Source organism: Anser cygnoides, chromosome 2, assembly GCF_040182565.1.
Source record: "Anser cygnoides isolate HZ-2024a breed goose chromosome 2, Taihu_goose_T2T_genome, whole genome shotgun sequence".
Classification (NCBI taxonomy): Eukaryota; Metazoa; Chordata; class Aves; order Anseriformes; family Anatidae; genus Anser; species Anser cygnoides.
The window spans coordinates 65,689,114-65,703,873 of record NC_089874.1 but is presented as its reverse complement, the minus strand read 5'-3'; the positions used below and the strand labels follow the sequence as shown (position 1 = coordinate 65,703,873).

At 39.9% G+C, this 14,760-nt stretch overlaps 1 protein-coding gene across 6 annotated transcripts in view; it reads left to right on the top strand.

The window, feature by feature from the left end:
• The window catches only part of TBX20 (T-box transcription factor 20), a 111,939-nt gene that overhangs the window by 68,078 nt on the left and 29,101 nt on the right, over positions 1–14,760 (top strand). For all 6 annotated transcript variants that reach the window (XM_066991185.1, XM_066991186.1, XM_048075499.2 and 3 more), the window contains 3 exons: positions 4,322–4,442; positions 5,976–6,069; positions 10,149–10,206. In XM_066991185.1, coding sequence (XP_066847286.1) covers positions 4,322–4,442; positions 5,976–6,069; positions 10,149–10,206 — 273 coding nt within the window. The remainder of the gene's footprint in view (positions 1–4,321; positions 4,443–5,975; positions 6,070–10,148; positions 10,207–14,760) is intronic.

Here is a 14,760-nt window from a genome sequence, read left to right as displayed (position 1 = left end):
TAGTTTTCTAGGATCTTATTGGCTCATTGAACTTGGTGATAAAGTGTGAGTTCATTCATCTTTTCTGTGCCTGTGTGAGCATGCAAAACAGACAAATGGTCTCCTCTGCTCCTTTCAGTCAGTTGCTACTTGATGTCTAGCCTTCCTGTAAATAGCTTTTTTAAAAAGTGTGTTTCTTGAGTGCTCTTGTTTCCACATAACGGTATCTATAAAGTAGTGAACAGGTGCAACTTGACTTCTAAAGCCTGTTCTCCAAATTTATCTAGTTTTACTTGTGATGGGTGGTAGGAAGATGCTTGTGGATTTATTTGTTGGCAGTGATTTTTTTTTTTCTTCTGATACCCAGTACCCAGTCATGTTTCCTAAAAGTGTTTCATTTCCTGTTTAATATTGTAGGAGCTTTCCAGCTCTTCCTGCCCAATAGTAGCATTAAGGCTGAATTCCAGTAAAAATTTGTGTTCAGTGGATTTCAAAATCAATTGCATCAAAAATATCCTTGAAATCCAGTTACTAAGCAGGATGTAAAACCCATTAATAGAATAGCTCACCTGCACATACAGCTGATATTAGCCATGAAAACTTAAAAACAAACAAAAAACCAAAAACAGTCTGTAATGAACACTTCATCATCTTTATAAATGATAGACATAAATAGTAAAATAAAGCATCAAAAGCAAAAAAATAATAATAATAAAAAAAATATCTTTGCAGTTGCACAATGTTATAGTACCAAATAAAGTCTTAGTTTTCTGGGTGTTTGCTGCAGTTAGGCAGTTTCAGTAGCTGTGTAGGTGTTTTCATATGTGGACCCTGATGTGAAGTGGCAGAGAGATAATGTGTTAATTTCATGTTAATAACTGGTTTGCTCTCTGGCTACTCACCTTTACAGAACAGTTGATATTTCTGTGTGTGGTAGTAATGATGAAAATTTGAGTTGGAGTGATAGGTGTTGCAAAGACCGATGTAGCTGGGGTTAAGTGCTTAATCAAAGGCAAGCAGTAAAAGTGATTGACTTTTCTACATGTTCTTTAACAGCAAAGGACTGGTCCACAGAGGATCTCCTTGGTGTGAGAGCCAATCTATTCTTTTCCAAGTTTCACATTTAGTGACTCATCCAATATGGGACAGTAGAAATTCCAAAAATATCATTGTGTTCTAACTGACCTAGCAATTTTGTACTACTGGTTTGCTTCCATTTTTTTGTCTGTGCGAACTGTTTCATGTGAAGTAGCTTTTGGTAAAAATGTTTCTGTGCTTTGTAGGAAGTACCTAAAACCCTTGGTAGCATTTTTAGGGAGTATTCATGTGTGGTAACATCTGCAGCTGACATAAACACTTGTGACATGAAAAGGTTAAGTTGGTAAATGAGATTTATTTATTTTTTTTCCAACATCAGTTCAGCAAGAATGCTTTATGTGCTTGGGGTAATGTCAGCTTCAGGGCTGGTGGTGCAAGCATACTAGACAGATGTCTCTAAGCTTTCATTCACGTTCTGTTGGCAGCATACAAACAGCTTTCAGTTGATGAGAGGAAGGATTTGGAATTGGTTCCCAGCCCTGTTGTTGCCTACCTGGAGAAGGGGCAAGTGTCTGGTTCTTGTATGCACACATGGACAGGTAGAAGTGCCAGGCAGGGCACAGATGGTGAGGAAGCCCCCAGGACTTCAGGATAGTGTACTACACAGGACACGATAGTGACGCAAGGAGTCTGGGTCTAGACAGAAGGATGCAGTTGTGTTTGGAATATGTAAGGTTTATGTTGTGAGAGTGTAAAGAGATGAAGTGATAAATGGTGTTTGGAGTCTTAGTTTGAAAAATGAATAAATCATAGAATTGTAGAACAGTTGAAGTTGGAAGGGATGTCTGAACATCATCTAATCCCACTCAAAGCAAGATGAAGTAGAGCAGATTGCTCAGGGCCATCTCTTGTTCAGTTTTGAGTATCTTCATCTCTTTGGGCAGCCTGTTCTAGTGTTTGAACACCCTAATAGTGTCTAAAAATTAATAATAATAATAAAAAAAATTATATGTAAGTGGAATGACCTATGCATTTCAATTTGTGCTTATTGGCTCTTGTCCTGTCACTGGGTGCAACTGAAAGCAGTCTGTCTTAGTCTTCTTTACTCCATCTATGTTATTATTTTGAGCAGCCCAGAACAGGACTCAGGATACATTCTTACCAACCCTGAAGATAGGGGAAGGATCTCCCTCTATGCCTCCTGACTCCCTAAATACAGCTGAGGATACTTTTTGCTTTCTTTGTGACCAGGGTTCATTTCTGGCTCACTTACAGCTTGTCCACCAGGACACCCAGGTCCTTTTCTGCAAAACTGCTTTCTAGCTTTTCTGCAAAACTGCTTTCCAGACTGCTCCCCAGTCTGTACTGGTGTGTGGGGTTTTTCCTCCGCAGTGCCGGATTTTGCATTTCCCATTGTGAGATTCCTGTCAGCGCATTTCTCTTGCCTGTTGAGGTCCCTCTGAACTGCAGCAGAAATGTCAGCTACTCTTTCCAATTTTGTATCGTCTACAGATTTTTGGAGGGTGTTCTCTTGTCCTGTCATCTAGTCATTAATAAAGCTGGGGGCAGGTTTGGTACCAGTATTGATCCCTAGGGTGCTCCCATAGTGACTGGCCTCCAGCTGGCCTTCGTGCTGCTGATCAATCTTCTGAGCCAGTTCAGCTAGTTCACAGTCCTGTGTCCACTTACACTGTTTGTTTTTCATCAGTTTGTCCAGGAGGATATTATGGTGCAAGACTGAGTGCTTTCCTAAGTCAGGATAAAGAACATCCACAGCTCTCCCCTCATCTAACAAGCCAGTCATCTCAGAAAGCTGTGAAGTTAGTCAGGCATGAATTCCCCTGTGTAAATCCATGCTGACTGCTTGCAGTCACTTTTTTTTTGGTCATTAGTATGTTTGGAAGTGGTTTCCAGGAAGATTTACTTCACAGCTGCGGAGGTTCAACACCGATGGGCAACTAAGGACCACCATGCATGCCACTCTCACATTCCCCCTCCTCAGAAGGACAAGGGGTTAAAAATACGATGAGGGGAAAAAAAGCTCCTGGTTTGAGATAAGAACAGGGAGATCACTCACCGATTGCCGTCACAAGCAGAGCAGACTCAGGATAAGAGAAATTAACATAATTTATTACCAATAAATACCAGAGTGGAGCACTGAGAAGTGAAAGCAAACTAAAGACAACCGTCCCCCACATCCATCCAGCATTAGCTCGTCTTTGAGCAGTGGCAGGTCCCTTCTGGGGCAGCTGGCTCTGGTCTGACATGGGGCAGCTGCTGGTCTCTGCTCACAGCCCCCTGCAGCCTCCCTACCCTGCTACCAAAGCCTTGTCACGTAAGCCCAATACCTACCTTATTAGGGATCAAGCTGCTATTCCCTGTATTTTCTTCTTGCCCTTCTTAATGATGGAAGTGACATAAACAGTTTTATTAATTGCATGGGGAAAGAAAAGAGGGAATCATATTTCCTGTGCGTGTTTTCTGTGGCACAGGGTTGGGACAGATAATGCTGCAGTGGTGAAACATATTTTCAGTCTAGGGACCCCCAGGTTATAACTTTCACAGCAGCTTAACTGGAATGGCCACATTATTCATTTATGAATTCTATATGTAAAGTCTATTATATCCTGACAGAATAGCTTGGTAATCTTAACTCTAGTGACTTTGCTGTGAGATGAGTTGCAGTTTTTCTTTGCGTAAAATACTGTAGTTTTTTTGTGTCAGGTGTTGAGATTTAATTTGGTTGTTGTCATAAGAATATTACAGCCTTTCCATGGAAAATGGAAATGCTGTCTTACATTGCATCTGGAAGCGCTTTCTAATGCATGCTTAAATTTAACCTACCAAAGTTTATCTGGGTGAAATAGGAAAACAAACAAATACACACAAAAATGGGGGGGGAGGGGAATAAAGATTTGGTCCATTAATATTTTGGCCATGTGGAAAAAAATAAGCAATTGTTTTTTAATTGATTTAAGATCAAGATCTGGGATTTTAATATCTAATAAACAAGATAAATAATAAAAATTGGAAAATAGTGAAATATTATTTTTTCAAATATTCCAGTTTGATTGATTTAAATTATTTCTGTCCTGAAGTTGGCATAATTTTAGTCTATTACTGAATGCTTGGTCTGTGCTGAATGCCTTCAGTGAATTACAGTCAACAACGCTCAGTAATTTAGAGAAATGTTGAGCTTGAAAAAAGTACTGGGTGAAGGCCGGTTGTTGTGAGAGGTTACCTTGGGCAGTGAGCTAATCTCCAAGTTCCTTTTCAGAAACTTCAAATCCTGCTTTCTGCCTAGGTGGTCCTCGCCAGCTGGTACCGCATATATACTGCCATTATGGATTTTCTTGGTGTACCAACAAAGACATGTTGGACTGTAAACAGAGGAAAAGGGCTTAGTCCTGTTGAAAGCTGCGAGGGTGAGTTGTGTTTTGTTCTAGTTTCTCCCTGGAAGCATATAACTGTGTCTTTATATATGTCAGAAAAAATAAATATTCCTGTGTCTTTGTCGCTTATGTGCTTTCATTTGGCTAAACCTGTGTTTTGGCAGATTCACACTTGTGAAAAACATGAAAAAAGATACTTATAAGAACACCAAGGATCTGCAATTCGTTCCAAGATACTACATTTCAAAAACTTACCTTCTGTATTTCCTCTTCTAACTAAAACTTGAGGAGTGGGAGGGAGGGGGAAAAAGATACCCACAAAACTCCCTTTTGGAGAATATTTTATGTAGTGATTTTGCTGGGAAAGTACCCTCGTGTGACCTAATATTCAGTGTAAGAATTTCAACCTTATGTCTTGAATTTGACATCATAGTTTGTTGCTGCCACTTCTTAGCTTTTTAAATTTTATTTTGACATTCAAGTATAGGCTTTTAAAGTAAATTATACTATAGAAGTACTTTGCCCAGAAAAACTGTTGATTTTCTACAGTCAGTTAAAGCTAACTGATAGATGGTAGTTCGTGTAGTTGTTTCATTTTATCATTTGAAATGTCTTTGTGTGGTCACACATTAATATTTTTCCTTTCCACAAAGCTATACAAACTCTCTTCAGAGCTCAAATGATTCACTTCCTCTAATGTTGTCAGAAGCAGTAAACAGTGAATAAATGTGTAACTTACAATTCCTGGTATTTTTAAACAAACAAACAAAAAACAAAACCACCGCCACCACAACAAAAAACCAACAACAACCATCCAAACAACCAAACTCCACAGCTATTGAGGCTACCATTTTTGGAGGGCATATCTTCATCTTATTTTGGAGAACTGTCATGCTATACTTTCAGCAATAATGAATAAGCATTTCTGTGTACTAAACTCTGAAGTTTTGCTAGCTTCTCTGTAGTGAGTAAGGCTTTTTAAGTTGTAGTGCAGAAATGATTAGAGCCAGGAGGATTTAAAGAAAGAACAACAACAAGCATGTGAACACGGAAGTGTTTGTGAATGAATAAATTGAAAGATGTGCATTACTAGAACATCTGTTGGCATCTAATGAAAGAAGAAAAGCAAAGAGCATTGTGCGTAATTTATGTTTAAAGATGGATTTACACCTGAAAGAGAATGGAAGTGAGAGTATGGGGAGTACAAACGTGTTCTAAAATCCTCTATGAAGTCAAAATTTCCGTAGAGAATGTTGTTACAGTAATGCTTATCCCTTCTATACATTTCTTTTTTTTATATATATAGGTAAAGCTTCCTTCTTGGTTTGTTCTGACTGCACAAATGCTGTGTGTCCCCCTCCTCTTCTTTTAATAGTAACTTTTTTTTCTGGGGGGTGGAAAATGTTGTCTTTTGATATAATCTTCATGGCATTTTCTTTTCTTTGCCTCTTTCTGTAGATATATTAAGGTAGTCTATGTAATGTGCTTTATTATACTGATTGTGTGGTGATTTATAAACTATATGATCTTTCATGTATATTTGACAATGTGTTAATTTTTTGTTAGGTTTGGGAGACCCTGCTTCCTTTTATGTTGCTGTGATTTTTCTTTTGAATGGATTAATGATGTCACTGTTCTTCCTATATGGCACATACCTCAGGTAAGGCAGTTGAGACTATTTAATTAGTACTGGTAGTCTGCTTTTACAGTATAATTAAAAAAAAGGTAGATGCTAAAATATTTTGATGGTATATTGTTTGTTTGTACAGTAGTAGTATTTTTACTGTAATGTATACATTGTCACTGAAAACTAGTGGGACAGAAGCTTGTTGATTAAAGTAAAATGTTGATGCTACAAAAACATGGAAAATTTCAGTGAAGTGGTATCTCATTGATACCACTGTGTTGTGGATAAAATTTACTATTATGCAATTTTTAAATAACTTTTGTCCTGATGGTGTTCTTAAAATTACCAGTGTTACTCATTTTTAAACAAAGTTTAAATGACACTGCACTTGTTGAATGACAAGACTGGGGTTTTTAGAATGCTTTTCCTCCAGTAATACTGCATTTCTTTCAATTTTAATATAACTGACAAGGCAAAATGTTTTTTAAGATAATGCATTCTTTTGCAGGCATACATATACTTCCCTTTTTCAGTGAATTTCTGTTTTCAGTATCTGACCTTAAATTTCAGGAACCATAATATACTTTCATACAAAAGAGATTCCACGTTCTGCAGAAAAAAAGAAGCAGAAATATTTGTACCTCTATTTTCATTCGCCTGTTGTGCAAAAAGCTGCTACTTTTTTTAAAGAGATGTGTTTTTTCCCTCCACATCATTATGTGGCTTCACTGACATTTGTTCTCTTTCTGCTTTCTCTGAAGCATATGGTGATGGTTCAGATAAAGAATAGCACAGGGCAGGAGCTGAATGTGATACTGAGAAGAGGAAGTTGTGTAGTACAACTGTCAGACATTTGGGAGTAAAGCATGTATGTGTTTCTTAACAAAGAAAGTAAATCCCTCATTTTTTGAGGAAGTAGGTAATCTTTGAATATTCGTATGACTAACTTGTCATGTTTCTCTTAAGTTAGGTGCATGGAAAGCCACATTTCATGTATTAATGTCACTGAAGAGTCAGTAATGTCTTATCCAAGGAAAGTACTGAGAAATTAACTACTGAGTATTGAAAGTAATTCAGTTTTAAATGCAAATGATCTGCAATGTACGTAGTCAAAATGACTAGAATGTAAATGCAGTTCTTTCAAATTGTAAGCCACTAGCTAGTTGGGGTTATGAAAAATAACTAATGACTATGCAATTTTCTGGAGGTAGGATTTTGATCTTTTTTATTTCTTCTAAAGAAGTTCATAGTTTGATACCAAATCTAGATGGCTGCTTAGTCATTATATCTGTATGAAGGTTCCTTGTAGTCAAGGAAAGCTGGAATACAAAGGCTTTTATTTAGGTGTGAAAAATTGAAGAACTGAATCTTGAGTGATGCAATTCTGCTATGCTGAAGTAGGAATCTTATGAATTGGTGTAGGTCTCCTTCCTAAAGCTGATTTTTTTTCTATGCCTTTTGAAAGACTTTTTCACAGCACCTGACTCATTTGATGGTGGGAAACTATCCTCTAATATTTTCTTCAACTTTTCATTTATGAATTTGTTAGCAACGATCATCTCAAGTTTACATAATTGTTTTTTTCTAGCTTTTTTTTCCTCCCTAGGTGTTTGTGAAACGTATAGTCTTTTTATTTCAGCCTTATTTGCTTTTAGTCTCCTTGTAACTTTGTCTAGTGACGGCAGGTAATAGCATAGTGGAAGACCACTCTCTTACTTTCCAAGCTAGCATGTGTTCCCATCTGTGCTTGCCGTCCATACTCTATTGTTCCAGGAGTTCAGATAGCAGAAAGGTAGTTGCTTTTGTAGGACTACTTTTTGCTGTTTAACTCCTTAAACAATTTCCTCTTCAAGGTTAGAAGATCACCAGACAGTATTTCCCTGTCCTAGCACGCTGTGTGTGGCCAAGGTTAAGAAGGGGAACACAACCATCCTTTTCAAAAGTGAGCTGACGTTGCATTTGGTTAGCTGTAGTGTGAAACTGCAACCTCTGGTTATGCAAAGGCACTTGGGAATCTTCTGGTATGATGCAAGTTAGCTTCAAGCTCTGGAGCATTCTCTGTTAAGACAATCAAAGGGATATGTTGAAAACTCATGCTTAGGTTTTGTTTTGTTTTATTTTTATTGGTAAAGGAATGGTGTTCAGGTAAGTGGTTTATGCAGTTGTCAGGTTCCCCCTGTTCCCTCTGTTCTTGCAGTTGAGGGACAGAATGCATAAGTTGATTGTCAAATACTGGATCTCAAGGAGCTACCAGTAAATTTCCCAAATCTCCTTCTGACAGTGCTTTTTCAGTATTCTGTTTCTTGCATGTTAATTAACAATGAATTAGTGCAAGTCCCTGGTGCCTTTCTTTAGGCTTCATCTTATTGTACCTGGGGATTCAAAATACAAGTTCTTTTATTATTCCAGACCTGACTCCACTAGACTAAGAATTAACTGTTCAGGTCATCTGCAGTTCTTTAAAACAGAATAATCTAAATTTAATAAAGAATTAGTAGTTTTTTAAACATGGGAGCTATAACTCCCAACAGAAGGGCCTTTTCAAAAGCTATTTTTTGTATGTACTCCACCAATCATAGTATGGTATGAGAATTTCAATGGGAAGAGTTACTGTATCTCCTACATGATATCATTGCACTATTAGAAAATAACCCATTTTACTCTATACTAAATATATCCCTCTGTGAAATAGACTGTGTTCATTTGCTTTTCTTGAAAAGATAGTGACAAGGTGCATTTCCCTATTATGTGCTACAGATTTTCTGATCTATTCTCATGTGGTAGAATAACAAGGCATGATGGATCTGAAACATTCATAATAGAATTAAGACCTTATATTCTAGACTGTAAGGTTTTATCACAATGTTAATACTTCGCATAAATCTTGATATTTTTTTAAGCAAATTTTTAGTTTTCTTTATTTTTAAAGACTTTTTTAATAATAAACATATCCTCTTGGTCATTTTGGGCTTTTAGCATTAGATGCTTTTAGTATTTGCAGAATTAAAAGTTGAGTTTTATGTGCAAGAATGCATGTTTTCTGGAGATTGTTTTAGGACTCAGCTGGTATCTTTAATCCCCTGATATTGTACCCAGAACCTACTGATTCTGTTTGACCTGTATATTAGTGATGGGTGAAGATCTGAGAGGACTTTTTTTTTTTTGAAATCTTAACAGCTGGCTGCTATTGCAAAAATTGTATTTCCTGTCAAATTCACAGTAGAAATGCACTTTTTTATGTACAAAAGGGTTGCTTGATTTATATCACAGAACGTCAGTAATAACAAATCTAGCCAAACAGGTAGGAACATTATCTATTGCTGTTTTGAGGTGGAAAAAGTACTAAGTACTATCTTTGGTTTTAGTGTTGAATCCATGATACTAATTTTTCAACAGGTAAGCTTGGTTTATTTAGAAACCTATAAAAATCCTTAAGTCAAGGGCTTAAAAAGCTTCTACATGTCAATGTCAGAGTACTTTGCATAAGAATTAAATTATAGCTTGCATTGACTGTGTTGCATGAATTAATTTTTGTGTATGTTTTTGAGCACATTTGATTTGGTTATTTAACAAAGTATTAGGTTCAGATCAGTATTTGCAAAGATGCCCTTTGGGTGACTGAGCATGCCAGTTCTCCATTTGTATTGCTTGGAGTTTTGTTGAAACAATCAATTGAACAAAAACAAACAAACAATAAACAAAATTCAAAAAACATTCTTTACTTCTCATGACTGAAGTCTAGGTATGGTTGATTAAGTAGCTGCAATTGCAGGCTGTAACTACTAGGATTCATTGTTACTGCTGATGAAATAATATAAACCAAAGCTTGTGACAAGCAGAATAACTATTTCACATGTTATTTACATTGAAATGGGTGCTCTACAGAAGAAAAAAAAATGATGTGGAAAGAGTGGTCTGCTCTGGAGTAAACACTAGCTGACTGCCTAGTATTTTAATATTTTGTGTACTCTACAGATTGCTTTTCCTTGGTGCCTGGAAGCATTTTTGTTTTCCCCAATAAACTTAGCTGTAAGTTAGTGTTGCTTCATATTTTTGAAGCAGCATTGGCCGTTAAGAGTTTGTTGTACCTGTCTTGCATGTTCTTTTCACAGTGGGAGCCGTCTAGGAGGCCTCATTACTGTGATGTGTTTCTTTTTCAACCATGGAGAGGTAGGTCTTCCACAGTTTTTTTTTTTTTCGTTTTTTTTTTAAGACTAAGATTGATCTCATTTCCTTGAAGATATCGATGTTGCTTATCTACTTGGGGATGAGTGCACAAGGTTAATAAGAAAGGAATAAAACCTTACTGAAAGCAAAATACGCTACAACTTTTATGTATCACTGTCCAATGTGTCACCTTAGATTAAAAACAAAACAAACAAACAAAAAGCCCAACAAAGTAAATATATTGTAAAGTGGTTCTGAGATTGAAATCTCAGCAGGACATTAAGTTCAAGTTTCAAAACATCAAAATCTCTTTTTGTCTGTGTTCCAGACATAACTGGGCTAGATGTACCATGTGAATAAGCTACAGAAACAGAGGAGGTTTTATTTAGATTGCTACGTATTTTACCAGAAATTCATGAATACCAAACCAGCAAAGAAACCCATTAGTACTGCTGTACTATATTCTATAGCCAGGACGCATAGAATTTAGAAACTGTAAACATACAGAGACCCCATAGGAGAGCTTCCCTCTCTGTGGATGACAGGACTTGAGGGAGGGGCAGGGGAGAACAGAGATAATACATGCTTTAGGGAAAAGACATGTTAGTATATATATTTATGAAATATTTATTTTATTTGTAATTGGAGTGCAACTTTGCATTTAATTTATACTTTATAAGCATTTATTTTACACTATTAATTTAACATATTTGTAAAATAGCAAAGCAAGCAAAGAATTGAATGGTGCTGATTCTAGTGACTTCTCTGGTAAAACAGTATTTTAAAAAATGTCTTTAAGATTCTAGGAACTGAAGTAGAAGGGACGTCATGGCATAAACATGCTATAAACTTCTATAAATTCATGATGGTCCATGTTAAAATAAACTATTTCTTTGTCCTGTAGTAGTAAAGTGTGGGAAAGGAATTCGCAGGGAGCTTTGTGCTGTTTCACACGTCCCTGAGTTAATGAGAACAAGTTAGTGAGATAATGAGGAAAACAGTGGTAGAACCAAAAACTTGAGCAAGGTCGAGATAAAGTAAATTGGCTACAGTGTTAAAGATGAGCTTTGGGCAGTGGCCAATTGCTGGCTGGCTCAAGGCGCGTGTCTGAGGGTCTCTAACCAATTGTAAGACAGATTCGGGCGCGTGGACAGCGCGTGGGGCTACGGGGAAAGTATATGTAGTAGTGAAAAAGGGCAATAAATGTCTCCTGTTCAAGAACCATCAGGAGTCTGTGTCTTGCATCCCTTCAGTAAAGAACCTGTGATGATGAGTATTCAGTGCCTAACTTAGCCATTATATTTGAGGCATGAAGTCTCTATTACCATACAAATACAGTTTATGTTAAAACACATTTCGCTTTTAGACCTAGATGGGAAGAAAAGAGAGTTCTGACCTTCCCAGTCATTTCTGAGCTTCCTTAGGCTGTGTGGTTGCATTAACAGTTACAGAGCTCTTCCTTGTCTATGTACAGTCAGGGGTGTACCCTGGCATATGCATCTATCTCAGAAGCAAAAAGCTTCTTAAAGAAAGGAGCTGCCAAAGCTTGCTTTGCCTTGAATGTGTCCTGCCTCCATGCTTCCATTTCCCCTGTAACTTCCATTCCTCAAAATACCTGAATTCCTCGAGTCCTCTCCTCCAACCTTTGTTACAGTCGCGTGTTTTGTACTGCCGCCTTGGCTGTGGCCCGTTTGGAGCTCCTTGCACGATGATCCTGCTGTGTCAGTTGGCTGGTGCCAGGTCAGCACTCTCTCAGTTCCCATTGTTGCCCATTCCCAGTACACTGAGCTGGTGGAAGGGGATGGGGAGCAGGATGTGGCCCTCACAATCCATGAGGAAATGGTTGGCGACCTGCTACAGCACTTGGATGTACGCAAGTCAATGGGGCCAGATGGGATCCACCCGAGGGTACTGAGTGAACTGGCGGAGGAGCTGGCCAAGCTGCTTTCCATCATTTATCGGCAGTCCTGGCTGTCAGGGGAGGTCCCAGTCGACTGGCGGCTAGCAAACATCTACAAGAAGGGCCGGAGGGTAGACGCGGGGAACTATAGGCCTGTTAGTTTGACCTCAGTGCCAGGGAAGCGCGGCACTTGCAGGACAACCAGGTGATCAGGCCCAGTCAGCATGGGTTTATGAAAGGCGGGTCCTGCTTGACGAACCTGATCTCCTTCTATGACAAAGTGACACGCTTAGTGGATGAGGGAAAGGCTGTGGATGTGGTCTACCTTGACTTCAGTAAGGCTTTTGACACCGTTTCCCACAGCATTCTCCTGAAGAAACTGGCTGCTCGTGGCTTGGACTGGCATACGCTTCGTTGGGTTAAAAACTGGCTGGATAGCTGGGCCCAAAGAGTTGTGGTAAATGGAGTCAAATCCAGTTGGAGGCCGGTCACTAGTGGAGTCCCCCAGGGCTCAGTGCTGGGGCCAGTTCTCTTTAATATCTTTATCAATGATTGGATGAGGGGATTGAGTGCACCCTCAGTAAGTTTGCAGATGACACCAAGTTAGGTGCGTGTGTCGATCTGCTCGAGGGAAGGAAGGCTCTGCAGGAGGATCTGGATGGGCTGGACCGATGGGCTGAGGCCAACTCTATGAAGTTCAACAAGGCCAAGTGCCGGGTCCTGCATCTGGGGTGCAACAACCCCAAGCAGCGCTACAGGCTGGGAGAAGAGTGGTTGGAAAGCTGCCTGCAGAGAAGGACCTGGGAATACTGGTTGAGAGTCGGCTGAATATGAGCCAGCAGTGTGCTCAGGTGGCCAAGAAGGCCAACAGCATCTTGGCTTCTATAAGAAACAGTGTGGCCAGCAGGTCTAGGGAAGTGATTGTCCCCCTGTACTCGGCTCTGGTGAGGCCGCACCTCGAGTACTGTGTTCAGTTTTGGGCCCCTCGCTACAAGAAGGACATGGAGGTGCTCGAGAGAGTCCAGAGAAGGACAATGAAGCTGGTGAGGGGTCTGGAGATCAAGTCTTACGAGGAGCAGTTGAGGGAGCTGGGCTTGTTCAGCCTGGAGAAGAGGAGGCTCAGGGGCGACCTTATCACTCTTTATAGGTACCTTAAAGGAGGCTGTAGCGAGGTGGGGGTTGGTCTATTCTCCCATGTGCCTGGTGACAGGATGAGGGGGAATGGGCTTAAGTTGTGCCAGGGGAGGTTTAGGTTGGATATTAGGAGGAACTTCTTTACCAAAAGGGTTGTTAGGCATTGGAATGGGCTGCCCAGGGAGGTGGTTGAGTCACCATCCCTGGAGATCTTTAAGAGATGTTTAGATGTTGGACTTAGTGATATGGTTTAGTGGAGGACTTGTTAGTGTTAGGTCAGAGGTTGAACTAGATGATTTTGGAGGTCTCTTCCAACCTAGACCATTCTGTGATTCTGTAAAGAAAAGTATTAGTTTGTGTCCACCCCTTGTGGAGCAGACATGGCTCCCTTAGGAAACCAGATAAAAAGATTTCAACTTAGAGGTATTCTGTTGACAGGATTGTGAGGTTTCACTGAAGTACAGAAACAAGAAAGGGTCTTTAAAGAATTTTTGACCTAAAAAACTACTGTCTTTCACATACTGGCTGTGTAGATTCAACATGTTCCAGTGATGATGTCTACAGAGCATTAAAATTGATAGCTTAATACTTGCCCCTAACCAATGAGACACACCCCCAAAGCAAGACACGTAGAATTCAGGAGAACTTGCGAATGTGGATGTGCAAGGTGCAGGAAACTGGTGAAGCCTAGGATGGAGCCGGGGTATTCCTAAAGGTGACACATACCTTCGGGATAATCGCTGTTGTTGGAGTAACACCTCACCACAGAATCACAGAATGGCCAAGGCTGGAAGGGACCATCTAGTCCAACGCCCCTGCCATAGGCAGTGATGCCACCCACTAGATCAGGTTGGCTGAGGCCCCATCCAGCCTGGCCTTGAACACCTCCAGGGATGGGGCATCCACAGCTTCTCTTGGCAACCTGTTCCAGTGCCTCACCACCCTTCTACAGGGAAGAATTTCCTCCTAATGCCTAGTCTATCCTCTTTTAGTTTTAAGACCATTCCTCCTTGTCCTATGCCTTCTTACTGGTAAGAGGTATAAATGGTGTAAAATGGGCCTGATTTCTACCCTAAACAGAGCTCCTTTTGTCTGAGAAACTTCCTGTGCTGCTCTGTGGAGAGCAGCCCATGCTGGAGCAGTCCGCTCCTGAAGGACTGCTCCCTGTGGTACGGCTCCTGGGCTGGCACTTCTCAGGCCGGCTGGCATTTGCTTCTGCCCCAGGTTCAGGAGACTCTTTCTGTCAGCCTTTTTCCTGCTAGGGCATGGTCACCTTTATGGCTGCTGCCCTCACCCAGTGACCCAATCCCATGATAATTTCCCATCCCCCAAATGACTTCAATCTCGGTTGCTTTTTAGGTTTTATTTATTTTTTTTCTTAAATGTGGGGTGCGAGCTGGCAGCCTGCATGGTCACCAGCTGGCTCCTCCTGCTGGGCTCTACGCAGCCATGATGGAGAGTGTCCAGAGTGTCTCTACTGTCCAGAGAGCGTCCATACGAAGATGGTGAAGGGCCTAGAGGGG